The sequence below is a fragment of the Cervus canadensis genome, chromosome 11 (genome assembly GCF_019320065.1).
Source record: "Cervus canadensis isolate Bull #8, Minnesota chromosome 11, ASM1932006v1, whole genome shotgun sequence".
Classification (NCBI taxonomy): Eukaryota; Metazoa; Chordata; class Mammalia; order Artiodactyla; family Cervidae; genus Cervus; species Cervus canadensis.
In genome coordinates, this window is record NC_057396.1 from 5,450,666 (window position 1) to 5,470,029 (window position 19,364).

At 36.6% G+C, this 19,364-nt stretch overlaps 1 protein-coding gene across 8 annotated transcripts in view; it reads right to left on the minus strand.

Annotated features, from left to right (window-relative positions):
* The window catches only part of CEP126 (centrosomal protein 126), a 105,929-nt gene extending 87,148 nt beyond the window's left edge, over positions 1–18,781 (minus strand). For all 8 annotated transcript variants that reach the window (XR_006272012.1, XR_006272013.1, XM_043481702.1 and 5 more), the window contains exons 1-2: positions 18,394–18,781; positions 11,682–11,801 (exon numbers count right to left, since the gene is read on the minus strand). Coding sequence is in view for 6 of the 8 variants with exons in the window: in XM_043481702.1 (XP_043337637.1) it covers positions 11,682–11,801; positions 18,394–18,521 (248 nt within the window). In the remaining 2 variants the exon portion in view is untranslated. The remainder of the gene's footprint in view (positions 1–11,681; positions 11,802–18,393) is intronic.
* Positions 18,782–19,364: the final 583 nt, after the last annotated feature.

The window sequence follows — 19,364 nt, forward strand, 5'->3', positions numbered from 1 at the left end:
TTCTTTATCCATTCATCTGTTAATAGACTTTTAAATTGGGTACTATGAATAATGTGCCTTAGCAACTTTTGAAGAGTTATTTAAAATGTACAATTCTGAAAGATGTAGACCACTTTGATGTAGGGACATCTGAAAGATGTAGACCACCCTGGCTCAAGGCGATATACTTCATAAAACTATGACTATTTGCTAAACTGTTTGTGTGGTTTCCTGGGAATCTACAATTATGGAGTATAATCTTTTTCTTTATATACTTCCTTAAGAAGTATATAAGTAACCACCATGACAATCACTTTCTTTAACAACAGAACCCAAACAATAGTGAATAGGAGTAACTTCGATCACAACAGCACAGGCAGAACTGGAGAGCTGGCCTTCTGTGATAGATTTTTTTCTATTTGGAACCATAATTCAGATTTAGGTAGATATAACTTTCTAGAGATATGGTCACATATAAGTTTAAAACTCAACTATATTTTGAGATAATTAAAGATATTTAAAAATAGAATAAAATATTATATTTTAAATTAATGGAATTGGAAAAATAGTTTTTAAGAATAAAGCATAACATTTTAAAGAAACAATAATGCCAATATCCTATAAGAAATAAAACAGCTCAAGAATATACTGTCAATTTTCACTGCATGGCAAAGAGACACATCTTGTACTTGAAAAGACTGAAACTTATTTGGAATGCCCCAAACCTATGTTGAATATCATATTTCCAACTTATTGTCTGTCATTTGACTGGAAAAGAAAACAATAAAAAATGAAAAATTACCCTTATTGGAGGGGAAAATACCCAAACAACAAAGATTCATATTCCGACTTAACACATAGAATTAGTAATGTACATACTACAAAGGGAAAATATAATAGCACCTCATTTCTCTAAAGGCTGAGGTATCAGCTAAAATAAACATATCAATATCAACTAAAGCACATAAATTTCAATCATGAGTCTCAAGTCCTTATTCACATAAATTCTTATTAGATTCAGTTCCGACAAAATCCTTTGTTTACTTAGGTAATACTGCATTAGAAATAAAAGAAAAGAGGTGGACAGGCGTTTAGAGGGAGAAATATATGTGTGTATGTACGCGCTCAGTGTCCGACTCTTTTTGACCCCATGAATGTAGCCCGTCAGGATCCTCTGACCATAGGATTCTCCAGGCAAGAATATTGGAGTGGGTTGCCATTTCCTCCTCCAGGGGATCTTCCCAATCCAGGGATTGAACCCACTTCTGCGGCTCCTCTATTAGCAGAGATATTCTTTACCACTGAGCCAACAGGGAAGTCCAGAAGAAATACTAACATCAAAAAGAAATTTTGCTTCTGAGAAGAGGAAGTAAACAGACTTTCTGCTATGTCTTTCACTAAGTACAAATAAGAATCTTGGATATTACATTTAAAAAAATAATTTAGAAGAGTCTAAAAGATGGAGAAAAGGAAGCACACTGGCTAGGGACCTCAGGATCCAAGGGAAAACATGGTCATAAGCTCTCTGAGCTTTCTTTTGGCTTCATATATCCCATACCTGGAGTGGGAGAAATAGGCAACATAGAAATGTCAACAGGACAAAAAAGCACCATCTCTCACTTCACCACCACCACCACCAAAAAAAAAAAAAAAAGAGTCTGCTATCTCTAGCTCCATGAAGAGGAAAAGGCCAGTGTAGCAAGTCAGAAAACTTTTGACAATAATCTTACTACTCCATCCAAACATCACTAAAAAAAAGACCTGTGGTCCTTTTCCCATCTAAGCCAAGATTGAGTAGGGAGCCTAGATTTCGTTTCCATCCTCGCCAGAATGTAGCCAGAACGCTGTTGAATGCTGTCAGAGCAGCTCAGTAGAGTGCTAGGTTTTCACCCCATCTAGTGGTAATGATGCCCTCTCCAGGCCCAGTATTAGCAGTAACTAAGTCGAGAGTCTATCACCTGCCTGGCAGTGATGAGCTACCCTCTACTTCCCCTGGTTGGATTCTGTTCAGGAGGCCTGTGGAAAGACAAAACTTGCACCAACTTGCACTAACAGTATGAGGCCACTCCCAGTGTGGTGCCAATGGGAACCACCTGAGGAGCTGTAACTCCAACTACCCGGAAGTGATAAGAAGTCTCTTTCCCAACCGTGTCAACAGAGGGGTAAACCTAGATTTCCACCTCCAACTGTCAGCGATGAAGCAGTGTCTCCCCCTCCCACTCCCTTCCTCTGCTGGCACAGTGCCAGAGAAAGCCAGCTGAGGCTGAAGGTTTAAGTAAGTTTCAGAGTCTCATAACAAGATGTGAAAATGTCTGATTTCCAGTGGAAAAATCACTTGTCATTCTAAGAACCAGGAAGATCACAAACTAAATGAAAAAAGATAGTCCATAGGCCAACACCAAGTTGACAGGTTTGCAAATGAAAACACAGAAAGTCTCAAAAACTAAACTTTAGAAGATATAAAGAAAAACCAAATGGAAATTTTAGAACTAAAAAATACTATCGAAAGAAAAATACTCAGTGGATTTATTAGGAGACTCAACATAGAAAGTATGTCAATTCTTCCCACACACTTTAGATAAACAAGTATAAAGCAATTCCTGTAAAAATCCCAGTGACATTTTTTACAGATACAAACTAGATTATTTTAATTTTATATGTAAAGGCAAAATAATTAGAATAAAAGAATTTTGAAAAAGAAGAGTAAAATGGAAGAAAGTGATTTGAGGACTTACAGCCACAGTAATCAAAACAGTGTAATAGCCTTGGTGGAGGGATAGACATATGTTAAAAAATAGAGAACCCAGAAATAGACCCACATAAATATGCACAAATGATTTATGACAAGGGTGCAAAAAATTCATGGAGGAAAGATAGTTATTGAACAAAGAATGCTGGACTAATTGGATATCCCTAGGTTAAACAAAACAAAACTAAAAAACCATGACCTATGTCTCACACACTATAAAAAAATGAACTCAAAATAGATTACACAATTAGACTGTAAAAATACAAACTTTTTACAGTTTGTAAGTGTATAAACTTTTAGGAGAAAATATTCAGGATCTAGAACTAAGCAAAGGCTTCTTGGACTGGACACCAAAAACTCAATCTATAAAAAGTGATAAACTGGACTTCATAAAAATGAGAAACTTGTTCTAGGAAAGACTCTATTAAGAAGGTGAAAATATAAACTCCAGTGCAGAATAAAATATTTGCAAACCACACATTTGACATAGGATATGTTCCTAGAATATATAAAGGGCTCTCAAAACTCTACAGTAAAAAAGCAAATAATCTAATTAGAATATGGATGAAAAGTCAATCTAAGACAAAGGAAAAGACCCTGATGCTGAGAAAGATTGAAGGAAGGAATGAGAAGGGGACAACAGAAGATGAGATGGCTGGATGACATCACTGACTCAATGGACATGAGTCTGAGTAAACTCTGGGAGTCGGTGATGGACAGGGAGGCCTGGCAAGCTGCAGTTCAAGGGGTCACAAAGAGTCGGACACAACTGAGCAACTGAACTGAAGACAAAGGAGGCAAGATTATACGTGGAGAAAAGACAGTCTTTTCAAGAAGTGGTTCTGGGAAAAGTAGACAGCTACCTGTAAAACAATGAAATTAGAATATTCTCTAACACCATATAAAAATAATCTCAAAACAGATTAAATATCTAAATGTAGGACTAGATACTGTAAAATTCCTAGAGGAAAATATAGGCAGAACACTCTGACACAAATCATAGCAATATTTTTAGAGCCATCTCTTGAAATAAGGGAAATAAAAACAAAAATAAACAAATAGGACCTAATTAAACTTAAAAGCTTTTGCACAGCTTTTGCACATAAACAAAATGAAAAGACAATCTACAGTCTGGGATAAAATATTTGCAAATGATGCTACTGGCAAGGGATTAGTTTCTAAAATATAAAAACAGCTCACACAGCTTCAATATCAGAAAAACAAACAACCCAAAGAAATGGACAGAAGACTTAAAGAGACATTCCTCCAAAGAAAACATACAGATGGCCAATGGACACATGAAAAGATGCTCAATATCACTAATTATTAGAAAATCAAAACTACAGTTAGGTATCATCTTATACCAGTCAGAATGGCCATTATTAAAAAGCCTACAAATAATAAATGCTGGAGAGGGTCTGGAGAAAAAGGAACTCTCCTAAATTGTTGATGGAAATTTAACTTGGTGCACCCACTGTGGAGAACAGCATGGAGGTTCCTTAAAAAGCTAAAAATAGTCACCATATGATTCTGTAACCCCACCCCTGGGCATATAGCTGGAGAAAACTCTACTTTGAAAACATACATGCACCCCAGTGTTCACAGCAGCACTACTGACAATAGTCAAGACATGGAACTGTTAGGTAGGAAGTGAGGCGTGAACAATGAGGGGTGGCTTGGTGGAAAGGGATGCAAGCTGATCTCTAAACCCCACCTCAGACACTCCCAGGCGCGCTCACAGATATGCTACAAAAATCGCCACAGAGACTTTTCCAATTCTAGGGCGCATGTGCCCTAGGCACATAGTGGATACAGACTCACCACAGGGCTTCTCCAGCTCTGGCACAGGCTCTCTTGTACACAGCAGTGTCCTCAAGTATACTGAGGCAGCCAGGAGCCCATTAAAGGTTCATAAATATTCTATACATATATATGATTATAACAGACTGAAATATGGGAAAGCGGGATCAATAGAGCCTGTTAGGTAACTTGCAACTATTAATCAAAGCTCCCAGCCACTCCTACCTAGATGAATATGTAAAAACGCCATTTTTGCATGTGTCCAGACAAGCCCCCTTCCCTGATTGACCTTGAGCATACACCATTTGCATTCCCTTTCCTGATTGATGGTGGGTACATAGGGCAGAACCAAGAGAGGAGATGGGAAGTATACAGATGGAAGCCAAAGGGCCGTGGCCACAGCTGCTCCCACGTCTCCGGAGTGTACGATCCACTGTCTGGTTTAATAAAAGTTCTGTCTGCTTGAGCTGTAGTTGATTTGTAACTAGTCTGCTGTTTTGAATCCTTGCTGTGATTAGACAACAGTCAAGATATCCTGCCTGCTTTAGCTGTAATTAGTCCGTCATTCCAAATCTTTGTTATGGATGAGACAAAAACTGAGGGAGAGAAATAAACCAACCTGACAGAAGCAACCAAAATGTCCACTAACAGATGAATGGATAAAGTAGTAGTATACCTATACAGTGGAATATTACTCAGCCATAAAAAGAAAGAAATAAGACCATTTGCTTATGGACCTAGAGATTACCGTATCAAATGAAGTTAGAGAAAGACAAATATATGATACCACTTATATGTGGACTCTAAAAAATGATACAAATTAACATATTTACAAAACAGAAATAGACTCAGACATAGAAAACAAATTTATGGTTATAAAAGGGGATAGTGGGAGGGGCAGGAAGATAAATTAGGGGTTTGGGATTAACATATACTCATTACAACATATAGACTAGATAAAAAACAAACAACAAGGACCTACTGTGTATTACAGGGAACTGTACTTGATATCTTGTAATAACCTATAATGGAAAAGGATCTAAGAATGTGTATATATGTATAACTGAGTCACTTGGCTGTGCACCTGAAACTAACATTGTAAATTAACTATACTTCAAAAAATTGAAAATAGATAAAAGACATTATGAGAAATTTCATAGATAGGCAGATGGCAAATAAGCACATTAAAAGATATTCTGCAATATAATGCAATAGGCATTAAGGAAATATCAATTAAAACCACACCAACATACTACTACACCTTTGTTGTTGTTGCTGTTTAGTTGCTAAGTTGTGCCCAATTATTTGCAACCCAATGGAACTGTAGCCCACTAGGCTCCTTCTGTCCATGGGATTTCCCAGGAAAGAATATTGGAGTGGGTTGCCATTTCCTTCTCCATACTATACCTTTAAGAATGGCTAAAATACAAAATAGTTACAACATCAATGCCAATTAGGATGTGGAAAACTGGATCACTCTTACACTGCTGGTGGATAGTCACTCTGAAGGCCAATTTAGCAGTTTTTTAAAAGACTAAACCACCATATTATCCAGCAATTGTACTCCTTCATTTATTTCAGAGAAATAAAAACGTTCAGTTCAGCTGCTCAGTTGTGTCCGACTCTTTGCGACCCCATAGACTGAAGCACGCTAGGCCTCCCTGTCCATCACCAACTCCTGGAGTTTACTCAAACTCATGTCCATTGATTCGGTGATGCCACCCAACCATCTCATCCTCTGTCATCCCCTTCTCCTCCTGCCCTCAATGCTTACACAAAAACCTATACATGAATATTTATAGCAGCTTTATTCATAGTTAACTCCAAACTGGGAACTACCCAGATATCCTTAATAGGTGAATGGTAATACTATAATAATACTCAGCAACAAAAAGGAATAAACTATTCATCCAGCAACCTGGATGAATCCCAGAGAAATGGGTTGAGTGAAAAAACGCAATCCTGAATCATACATAAATCATCATATATATAATATATACACTATACATATATATGATAGTATTTATATAATACTCTAGAAATGAAAAAAAAATTATAGAAATGAGAACAGATTAGTGATTTCCAGGGGATAGGTGTGGGAGGGAAGAGGGTGTGCATATAAAAGGGCAATGTGAAATAACAGAAATGTTCTGTGTCTTGACTACATAAATGTCATTATCCTGGCTGTGAGATTGTACTACAGTTTTTCTAGATGTTACCACTGGGGGAAACTGAATAGAGAGTATTATGTGATCTTGGGCTTCCCCAGTGGCTCACCGGTAAAGAATACACCTGCAAGGCAGAAGCTGCAGGAGACGCAGGTTCATCTCTGGGTTGGGAAGATCCCCTGGAGGAGGGCATGGCAACCCACTCCAGTATTCTTGCCTGGAGAATCCTATGGACAAGAAGAGCCTGGCAGGCTACAGCCCAAAGGGTCATAGAGAGTTAGAAATGATTGAAGCAAGTCAGCATGCATGCATGGGATCTCTCTGTATTATTTTTTACAATTGCAAGTGAATCTACAATTACCTCAAAATGGAGGCTCAGTGGTAAAGAATCTGCCTGACAATGCAGGAGACCTGGGTTTGATCCCTGGGTGCAGAAGATCCCCTGGAGAAGGGACTGGCAACCGACTCCAGTATTCTTGCCTGGGAAATCCCAAGGATAGAGGAGCCTGGTGGGCTACAGTCTATGGGGTCGCAAAGAGTCAGAAATGACTCAGCAATTAAACAATAACAACAACAAAGTTAAACTTTAAAAAAGAAATTACAGCTACGCAGTAAGGGAAAAAATCTTTTAACAGAAGAATTCACCAAGCTAACCAGTAGAGGCTAGTACTGTAAACTAAATAAAACTTAATAGCTCAAGGGCAACACAGTAACATAACAGAGTAAAATATTTGATGCCCATAATAATGATTCTAAGGCATGAAGAAAAGATCAAACACATTTATCATAATCTGTATAAAAGATGACAGAAATAGGCATTGTAATTTAGATTTGTATTAAAAATGTCAAAATAAGGTTTGCATAATTGATGAGCATTCCACTTCTGACAATGCTCTTCATGCACCACCCATAACTGACCCTTGACTCCTACTGACCCTACTACTCAATCCCGACTCTGCCTTCATACCTTCTCTTGCTTAGATCCCCATAACAGCTTTCTACCCCTCTTCTTTGCCTCCAGCCTATGCTTTCAATTCATTCTCTACCCTTTGTTATAATGAGATAAAATATGAACATGATCATCCATCTCTCTTTTACTCTTTCAACAGCATCTCAGGATAGAGTTTAATTTCTTTAGACTGGCACAAAAGTTATTTTAGTAATGTCTCCTGTCAGCTCTATAGCTTCCTCTCCTGATACCCTCCCACATTTTCCAGTGCCTAAATCGCATAAAACTTTTTTATGTCTTTTATTTCATAACATTTAAGTTTTTTCACATACTGTTCTCCTTTGCCCTTCAAGTGAGCTAACTCCTGGTTATCTAATAAGAATTTACCCTTCCGGGAATTCCTTGTCATGTTCTGTGTGAGATGTACTTCCACAGCACCTTGTTGGTGACTCAATTATAGTATTTACTGTATAGCACTACCATCCTTTTTTTTTTTAACTACTTCATTATTAGTAAAGAGAGAGCAAGAATTATGCATTTTATTTTTTATCCTTTGGTATATGAAAGGTGGCTCAGATGGTAAAGACTCTGCCTTCACTGTGGGAGACCCACATTTGATCTCTGGGTTGGGAAGATGCCCTGGAGAAGGAAATGGCAACCCACTCCAGTATTCTTGCCTGGAGAATTCCATGCACCGAGGAGCCTGGTGGGCTATGGTGCATGGGGTTGCAAAGAGTAGGACATGACTAAGACTGACAGACTAACACTTTCACTACACTTTCAAATGTTAGTGGAATGAATAAATGTTATCCTTTATAACATTTTAAATAGCTGAAAATAACTTCTAAATATCCTGAATTTCTTTCATTTCTCTTTACTATATTATGAATATTTTATGGATAATATGGGCTTCACTGGTGGCTCAGTGGTAAAGAACCCGCCTGCAATGCAGGAGACGTGGGTCTGATCCCTGGGTTGGGAAGATGCCCTGGAGGAGGGCACGGCAACTCACTCCAGTACTCTTGCCTGGAGAATCCCATGGACAGAGGAGCCTGTGGGCTACAGTCCATAGGGTACCAAAGAGTCGGACACGACTGAAGCCTCTGAGCACGCATGCATGGATAATATAACCAGGGATATCTAAATCTACCGATAACTGGATTTATTTGGATATGTTTATATTTTTTAGCTTATTCCATACATCTATATATGTAGGTTTGATTAATATGACTTAAATTGCTTAAAGTAGAAGTCCTTATTTATTCTAGGGTACAGTTTTCCTGCTTCATGGGGAACTCCATACTCCATCATTCTCACAAATAGATAATGTAGCTACCTCACACTTCATGTTCACCAAATAATTTATCCTGTGATTCTCTAGGTAATATTTTTTTCTGCCTATGGGATATTTAAGAAATCTTCTTAATACAGGTTTTAGAGATTCTTCCAAAGTGCCTGACCCTCACAGCTTGCTAGTGTTTCCTTTTTGCTTTATTTGGGCAGTTTTCCCCATTCAATCCTTTTCTTTCTTATTGTGCCAGTTGGTTATACAGTTACATAGGAGTTTTGTCTGATCGTCTGAACTTTTAAGCTTACATTATATTGTTTTAAAACTATTTGAATGTTTCTTTCGAGTTCTTTACCTCTTAAAATTTATTTCTATTTAGTTTCCTCATGAAGCCACATTGGATCTGATTATTGATATTTCTAATGATGAAACAGATTAACCAAAATTATTTTTTCTCCTAATATAGTATTTAATAATTGGTACTCAATTAGCTATTTTGTTGATGAATGAATGCCTCTTCACTAATTTATAAAAAGATAGTTCTAAGTTGAAAATTAAAAACAATGTAGGAAATAAGTTAATATTCTTTAAGTATGTGTATATATTAAGATTACTTGGTCCACAAAGCAGCCTAACTAGAAAGTTATCTGAGGTTGTGTTCCCACAAACTAATATTATAAAACAAAATAAAAAAAGGGATGCTATGGAAGACAAGAAACTGTGGCTCTAATTGCTAAGAGCAATTAAGGGAAGTCTTAGGATGCCTATTGTGATCTATTGCAGCAGTAACTACTGGTGGAGGAAGTTCTTGGAGAGAAACAAAGGGGACTTCACTGTGTGAATACTGAGTGACAGAATGGAAAACTTAAGAATGCGATAAACACATACAAGAAAAATACTGGCAACAGAAACGCAAAAAATGGTAACAAGAAAACAAAATGTGTGTGATTTTAGGCAATTAATATAAGTAAAAAAGAGCACTTGGTGCTATGAAGATCTTTTGAGTAATACTGGGGAAATAGTAATGACAATGTCAAAGTACAAATTTATCTCATTTTGTAGGAAAAAACCTAAATGTTAGACTATCTCTACCAGTAGGAAAAATAGTTTTTCTAAACTCTATGACCATAATATGAGTAGACAGCATAAACTCAGATGATGTAAAGCATAAATGGATAGATAATGGTAAGGCCAAAAAAGTCACAATGATAGATATATTCTGAAGTTCAGAAGTGTATCTAGAATTTCGTTCCCTTTATAAAAGGCGAATATAGAAATAAATGATTAGTGTTTTAAAAAAACACTTTTATGTGGCTTTACATAAAAACAGGTTTTCTTTACCCCTCTGTAGGGCAACAGAAAAGGAAAACATAATGAAATTATATTGGAAAATGTACTGCCTCTTAGAATTTTAAACCCCAAATTTTCTTCTATATTTTCTACATCAGAATTCATATGGTATTTGATGAGATAAGATAAGTTGGAACTTTATGAATCAAATTCCACATATAAAGCCTGCCATTTCATACAGCAAGACTATTAAAAAATGTACAATTGACAGATATTAATTTGCTAATCAATAAAATAAGCTTTAATGTTGAAGCACTACATGACAAATAAATATTTTATATATGTGTTCTCAACTATTTCTATTACTGAACTTTTTCGCTCTACATAACAATTCCTTGAAACATATAGTATTAATTCCAATCATAAATGAGAAACTGAAGTTCAAAGAGCTTAAATTAACTTGGTCTAACTGATGGGAGTTAGGATTTTAACCTGGATCTCTGACTCCAAAGCCAATGACACTTTCAACATAAGATTATTCATCTTTATTGAACACCTATCAGAGCCTTTTATAAGCTTCAGGAGCTGAAAGGTAGGAGAAAAACAGAAATACACAAATAAAAACACAAACAAAATGAAGCTTCATTAAATATTATCAACTACACCAGGCAGTACAGTTACTCTAAAGAGAAATACAGTGCCAGAAAAAAATTACAGGTAAACAATTTTGTATTCTCCAAATGGGATTTGCAACATATGCCCAATGATGTAGTTAATAAACTCTAGGGATTTTCTGCTATTCAGCTATTGTAGAAATATAAACAATGTAGAAAGAAACAACAATAAAAATGGCATAACCACTCTGCATAAAAAAAACAACCCAGTAATTCAAATGAATTTTGAGAAATGTCAAGCAGGGATAGGATCGTTTGCATTTGCGTTTTTACTTTATTAGGTTTCCAGTTTATACTAGAAAGCTCTTTTTTTAAAGTGGCAATCATTTATAAAATTCTTTTTACAATATTTCCACCATTATTCATATTTCCCCTATTTTTCTGACTGGATGAATGAGGGAAGTACATATATAAAAATTATATATAAGTGAATAATAATTAAAATAAAATATATTCTATTAGAGAGTAAATGCTAATTGGTCACCTTTTATCATTAAAATGATACAAAAAATGAAGAATATATTTTATAGTCATTTTAAGAAGTAGATATGACACTAATAAGTTCTATGACAAGAAAAGACTGCCTCAGTCACATTTAGTAAACTAGATGATACATCATTCTGTGCTGTGGCAGAAAAACAATAAAATTTAAAAGCCACAAAAATCTTGATCAATTTTATAGAGAAATCACTGTCATGACCGAGGTTCATAAAATGCTACAAAGTAATTATTAATTTATAAAGACTGAGTTTCTATGCTTTTGAATAAAATACAATTAACTTACTTTTTTCTCCGGTTTGACTCCACAAAATATTTACGTGCTCGATTTCGACATATTTTTTGTTGCTGCAGTAATATTTGGCGCTCTTCTTCTAAATTTTTCTCAAAATGAATTTTCATATCTCTAATGACAGCATAAAGTTAAGGACAGTGGTTTACGTCTTTAGTGGATGAATGTCAGTGCTAACTGATAAATATAATTACAGCCTCATACTAATGATGTAATGATTTTTTGTGGAATAATTAGTATGTGCACACATTAGTGTCAGTGTATGACTGGCTGATGTTTTATTTTTACTTGACTTGATAATAGAACTGAAGATACATCTCATTTTCTTTGAGGAAAAATTAATTAATTTTATACAGCATGAGCCCAGATAAGGAGAATGTCTATCTTTTCTTTCATTATACAGACATTTGGGTACTTATTAACAAGCTGCTATCTTAGGAATGTTGGGCTTTCCATATGGTGCTGGTGGTAAAGAATCTGCCTGCTAATACAGGTAGATGTAAGAGACCTGGGTTTAAACCCTGGGTCAGGAAGATCTTCTGGAGAGGGAAATGGCAACCCACTCCAACATTCTTGTCTGGAGAATCCCATCGACAGAGCCTGGCAGGTAGCAGTCCATAGCGTTGCACAGAGTCAGACACAACTGAAGTGACTTAACACACATGCACATCTTAGGAATGTATGCAGAAAAATGAAAGAAGGTTATATTTCACTAATATAAAGTAGATGAGTTAAATGTTTCAGTCAATACTTTAATTTACATTATGAAAGTCATACTAAAATATTAAACATCAGTTAGCAATATAACTGGGAAAATTTGGTGATTTACTTATAGGTTATAAAACAAATCATCAGGAAAACCATATATAGCAATGTTTACAAGAAGTTTGCCAGATAAAGAGTATTTTAGTTATCTAAATCATCCATTCATTTGGAATTTATTTCTTTAAATAAGTTGAATTTCTGTGGTTAACTGATGTCTGCATTTATTCAGCTACATTTCAACTGGTATTACTGAATGCCTTTATCAAGTTTATCATAATATTTTTCTGTTTTTGATGATTCTGAAGTTTGAAGAAGTGGTCACTGAATTACCATTTCCAGTACCTCATCATTAGATGTAGATGTATATAGGATTGTATTGAAGTTATATATTGTGGACATGCCTGGTTGTCTTTTTAGAATAAACTATGTTTAAATCACTCCTCCCCCCAAATAAAGATTTGAAATTCTCTTTAAGAGGTCTATTTAATCAAAATTTTTATAAGATATAAATATTAGTGGTAAAACAATATATTAAATAATAAGTTAAGCAGTAGATAATTTGTTAATTCAAAATGTCTTAATTTTAGGATCCTACAGTGTTTCAACATCAACATAGTAAAAAAAACAACAACTATCCAATACTATATATTTCAAAACAATCACATTTATTTGAATGTTTTAGTCATTTGAAACTTTGCTAATGAGCACTTCAATTATGCTGCTATCTATTTTTATGCCATTGGCTATAATTATTACAAAATTTTGTACCTCACCATAAACAAATACATGTACTTGCATACATGATATTTTTACTTAATGTTTCTTTTGAAGGATTTATAAAATTGAAACAAAAAAAAGGAAGGAATATGGTTCTTTGTTAGCATGGAAAAAGCTAAAGATTTAGCTGCTTCTTCTAAAAGAGTAATTTATTAGAAGGAGTCAGACTTCAACAAGATGGCTAACTGCTAAGTCACAACATCTCAGTGGGGGAAAGTGCAACTTCCTTTCAGGGTACCCAAGATCAACACTGTTGGGTGGGAGGAAAGGGAAAAGTTGCTTCAGTTCAGGTGAGAAATATGAAGGAGTACGATGCAGGTGGAAACAATTGTGTTCAATGTTTTAACATGCTTGTGCTCTCACCACAATAACATAAAGAAAATCACAAATGTAACATTTGTAATAATGTTCTGACAACTATGTATTGTTAGATTTAATTAAATCTTTCTCTACATATATATATGGCTAATATATATATATAATATTGCCTGCTGAGTTATAAAAAATGCTTTGCCTTTGCATCTCTTCAAAGTATGGTATTCAAATTTAAAAAATATTACATGGCTGGTTAAACTTTTATTTTTCATACAAGCTGTACTGTAAAGGTAAGATACTTCTATGAGAGCCATAGTTAAATACTTGTTCAAAGAAAGGCTATATACTTATTAAAAAAAACAACTAACAACCAAATCAAGAAAATTATAGGTTGTAGTACTGGCTAAGTAATACATAATGATTGTAACTTAAAAGCATAGCCTAATATATCCCACCTCATCCTCTCCCAATATAGTCTTTTTCTAATTGTAGCTCATTGAGGTTGTTTCAAATATTGTACCACCACTAGTAACTATGAATCATATAACCAATACTCTTGTCAAACTATTAGAGCTATCCTCATTCTTTTTTTTCTCTGTACCTTCTTCTACAGCCTTGACTCTGATGCTCTAAATCCCTTGCCCAGACCACTCCAGTAGTCTTCTAACTCATTATATTACTCCTAAACTTGTCATCCTCCATTCGAATGTCCACAAAACCAGCTAAACACAAATCTCACTACGTCTCTCATTCTTTGCTGTTCTCCAAAATCTCCCTGTTACTTTCATGATGACATTAAAATATAAGGCATCCTATAATCTGGTCTGTTTTTTTCATCTTCATTTTTCAACACTTCCCTACATGACTCCTAGCCCAGTCACACTATCACACTAAGATACTTATTAACAGAACAAGCCATGATGTAGTTTGCCATTATATTTTAGTACATGCTGGCTAACTCTACCCATCTTTTCAGGGACACCTCAAACAGTTCCTACCCCATGAAGCTTTTTCTAACTCTCACTGGATGATATGACACTCATGTGTGTGTCCTCTACATTTCTATATAATATAATAAGCCTGGCATGATGCTTAGAATATGGTAATGGTGTAATAAAACCTTGCTGAATGACTTCCTTGGAGAAAATTCTCAGCAGATAAACTAAGACAAAAGGTATACATATTTTTATAGCTTTCAGTGTCTCACAGACAAACTGATTTCCAAAAGGGTTATATAAATTTACATGCCATTGGAAATACATGAATATGAGTTAAAAACCTCATGAGTATTAGGTAGTACTTTTTAAAAAAGACCATGTGGAAAGTCAGGTTTTAGTATGTATGCATTAGCAAAACAGAATAAATGTCTTATTTGATACTAATTTTTATTTTCCTCTTCGGTGAATTTTTAGTTCAGAGTCACTGGTCATTTATCTATTGAGAACTTCATTTAAAAAATCAATTTCAGTAAATTCAATAGAGACAGAATAGTGTAAATATTAACCTTCTATCATAGTTACTACAAGTATTTTCTCCAGATAATTCATTTTATTTAATTATACAATGTCCCCTTCCACTAAAGTTTTAAATTAATGAGTTACCTTTGAAATATTTTTCATTTGAAATTGATTCTTGTTTTTTAAAAGGTAAAGTTACTATACCTTCAAGTTATGAAAAATGTGAAAATCTATTTTCTGTCAGTTTTTCTTTACAATTTTGTATTTATTTTTTATGAGCCACCTGGTGGCTCAGACGGTAAAGAATCTTCCTGCAATGCAGGAGACCTGGGTTCAATCCCTGGACCTGGGTTCAATCCCTGGGTAGGGAAGATTTCCCTGGAGAAGGGCATGGCAACCCACTCCAGTATTCTTGCCTGGAGACTCCCATAGATTGAGAAGCCTGGACTATAGTCCATGCCTTTTTTTTTTTTTTTTTAATCAGTTCAAGTATATTTTGGAATGAAGTATAGTGGAACTCAAGGTAGAGACAGTGAATTTAGACTATTCTTTTTCAGTGGTTTGAATAAGGAGACAGGAGATATTAAAACAAAATTATAAGAGTTCTTATGATCAAAAGGCTTGATTTTTAGTTTTAAGGATAGCAAAGACCAGAGGGTGTTTATAGGCTGTAGGGAAAGAAGGCTATTAGAGAAATCTTGAAAGTAAATTGTAATAGAGGGTTAGGATAATTTACAATCCAGGGTTCCTGGGAAGAGAGGTGATGAAAACAGGGCATAAGTGAATGGACTCAACGTTCTACAGTAAAAGTGATATCCCATCAGTGAGCTTGGAAAAAGACAGGGTAGGGGACTGAGGTTGGTGACGGGAGTAGGATGGTTTGTGTTGTTTGTTGGGAGGGACCTGAGGGAGTTCATGCATCCATTCTCTTATGAAATAGTAAGGCTACTAAGAGTGAGGGGGAGGTGATCAAGATCTGGCACAGAAATTAATAGGAACAAGACAGAATTCCATTCTTGTTCTGGTGAAGCTGAGAACAATCAAACCACAGCAGTTTTGTGACTTTTCTCTGACAGATTTTTTTATTCTTGAGTGAAGGAGTAGAAATATAGGGTTGTAACAGTTACTGGATGGTTGAGAAACAAGAACAGGAGTGCAAAGAACCAAGGATGTTGTTGAGAGAATATGTGTAGATAATTAAAAACAGGGTTAAACTGGGTAGGGCATAGAGAGGCAAGGTGGGTGCTAGGATAAAATGGAATGGGAAGACTGGAGATACTTGTGAGAAAAAAAGAGGCATAGTGTGAAGGGGACACGAGACCTTCACTTCTTTATTTTAAAAACAAATTTTATTATATTTTTATTTGAATTGTTTTAAGAAATTGAAATTATAGAACTTTATCTAATTTTAATTAGATGAACTTCATGAAGTTTTGTTCTTCCAGAGCCTTTAGAGTTAGGAAATTCCGACTCAAGTGAGAGAAATATAGCCTCTGAGTACTGAATTCATATTTAGAAGTCACATGTAGAAATTTTACCAAGCCACTTAAGTCTACAGTTCATTTTTAAAAATTTAGTTATTAATTTAATAAATTTGCACACCTACTCTGTATCAGGTATCCAATATGAAACATTACAGACACTGAGAACGTACAAAATGACACAAGTGCTTAAGTGTTTCTCGATATTCTAGTAACAACGATATTCTTGATTTACTAGCAAATATATATGTATAAACTAGGAAAAAATCTATATTATATATAATACATATAGATGCATGTATATACACACACACACATACACACACACACACACACACTAGCAAAAGTTGTTGGATTTTAGCAAAGGCTCAGGGTATTGAAATGATCATTTACAACTTTCTTAATTTTAACTATACATTTAGTATTTAAGTATATTTTTAGTAATACATTTCTTTATAGGAAACCAACATTATAATTCTGGAATTATATCTGTTTTGTTCATTTAGGTACTGCCAAATTTATTTTACAACTATTTCCTTTGTTGTATCAACATTCATACCTTAAAAATTTAAAAATATTGTCTATGATCATTTCACTAATGAAAATGATGGAAAGATACACCTTGTCAATGAGCCACTTACAGTGTTTCCCTATTTTCCGATTTACAGATAAATCAGGGTCAGTGTAATAGGAGTTCAGGGTTCAAGTAAACACAATGTCAGAATCAAATCCATACAGAAAGCAATCCAGTTTATTTCAGATTACACCTTGAGTCAGGACAGTTTTGAGGAGCAGCAAGGGCAAAAGCCAAAGTGAATGGAGTTAATAATGAATAGATGAAAAGAATTAGAAGCTGCCATTGCAGGTTAGCATTCTGAAAAGTCGACTAAAGCAAGAAAAGATGCGATAAAAGCTTGAAGAAGCATGATCAGAAAAGGGATATTTACCATTATTTAAGCTTTGTATGTACCTGTCTTCCTCACTAGAGTTGTATCCCAAGCACCTAGCCAAAAGAGGAGGCACTAAATGAAAATTGCTTGTTGACTTGCATTTAAAAGTGCAACTCCCAGAACCTGGAGACAATAAGTAAGTGGGGGTTAATTTGAAAAGCAGAGACTCTCTGACAAGAATGAAGATGATTACATAGCATCATCACTACCAACCAAGTCCTCTGAGAATACAAAGGTTACACTCTAATTATCATAACATTCTCTGAAATAATAAACATGGTTTACATATTCTGAAAACAGAACCCTTTAACATTTTCAATTTTCTACAATGCAACCAATAATAATGTCAACGGTGGGCTAGACCAATTCTTAGGGACAAACTAGTGATACACCAGTGTGAAGGTTCCAGGTCCTTTGCTTATTTTCTGTCTGTTGTCTCTCTGACAACAGACTGCGCAGAGGATGAAAACAAAACAAATTAACCAACTATGTTAGGCTTTAGCAGCTCTGTAAAATAAATGAAGTGTTAGGTTAACTGTTAAGACGGACTATTTCAGGAGACCAAAACATTTTATTTACTTGCGGCATTCTTTTCTCCAAGCAGCATGAATTATCAGGAGATGAATAATATGAAGTAAAGAACATAATGGCCTAACTCTACAAAAAAACAATCCCCAGAGAACACGTTTACCTATTTGAAAACTCATTAAAATAAAAAAAATACCGCAAAGTTGAAAACAGATGAGATAACAAGGTGGCCGGGAAAGTGGTCCTAGAATAGGAGAAAATGGTATTTCAGGTTTAAGGGGAGCAGCGATAGTTGCTGAAGCAAATACCCGCATTAAGATGACTGGCTGGTTTCTCTCATCTGGCATCTGTGATAATGGGAACAGAACAGAAAAAAGATGGGGGTTCCCCACTTCCAACACCGCCACCCAGGCAACCACGGCTGGAAGGATACAGGTAGGCGCCAGGTCGGTGACGCCCGCCGCTCAAGCGAGGGCTGAGGGGGGCTTTGACGTGGGTGTCCGAGGATTCAGTGCCCAGTCCGGCGACCGCGCTCCGGGCTCCAGGCCTCCTGGTCAGCATCCTTCACCTCAGCGCCGCCTCCCGGCTAGCCCCGAGAGCCTCCCTCATGGCAGCTCCCGCTGTCTCCTCCGGCCCTCTCAGCACTCCGTCTCTCAAGCCTCGCGTCACTGCGGCGGGAAAGTTGGCCGCCGCAGCTCCGGTTCCCGCACAGCGGCGCTCTCGGCTGTGGTGTCGACGGCAGCTGCCGCAGCGGCGACCTTGCCTGGAAACGGCTGAGGTGGCGACGCCGCCGCCATGTTGACAAGCAACCGACGCCGCGTCCTTCGCGACGGAGACCAGGTTATGGGGGCGGGCCCTGGAGGCAGCCAATAGGAGGAGAAGACCCCTCCCTGTGCCCCGCCTCCCGCCTCCCCCTCTCCGCCGCCCCCCCCCCCCGCCCCCCCCCGCCAGCCCCGCGCCCCGAGTTGCCTGCGGGCGGTGGCCGAGAAGCTTGCCTCCTCCGGGACACGCGTCCTCTCAGGAGGGCGTGCTGTCTTGTGCCTTGGAACCTGACTCCGTTCCACGTCGCTTTTATGAGGCTGTTTTCGTGGGGGTACTAAGAGTGATGAAAGACAGTGAGAGGCAAAAATCCCCAGATATTGGCAAAAGCCACCGTGGGGATTCTGAAATGCTTTTCTCGGGGGTAATTCAGGGTAGGATTAACTACCGAGTGCTGTTGTGTGGTTGAAGTTCTGTCTTTCTGGAGCATCACTGTTTCCAACCACCATCTCTTTTAAAAAGCTTTGTGGAGTGGAAATTTCCTTTCTCCGCATTCCATCACTCCCTCCCTGATCTGCCATTCCGTCTGCAAGTCGTCTTCCTTGCCATTTCCCTACTTATAAGGTCTGCATTTCAAAGGTTTTA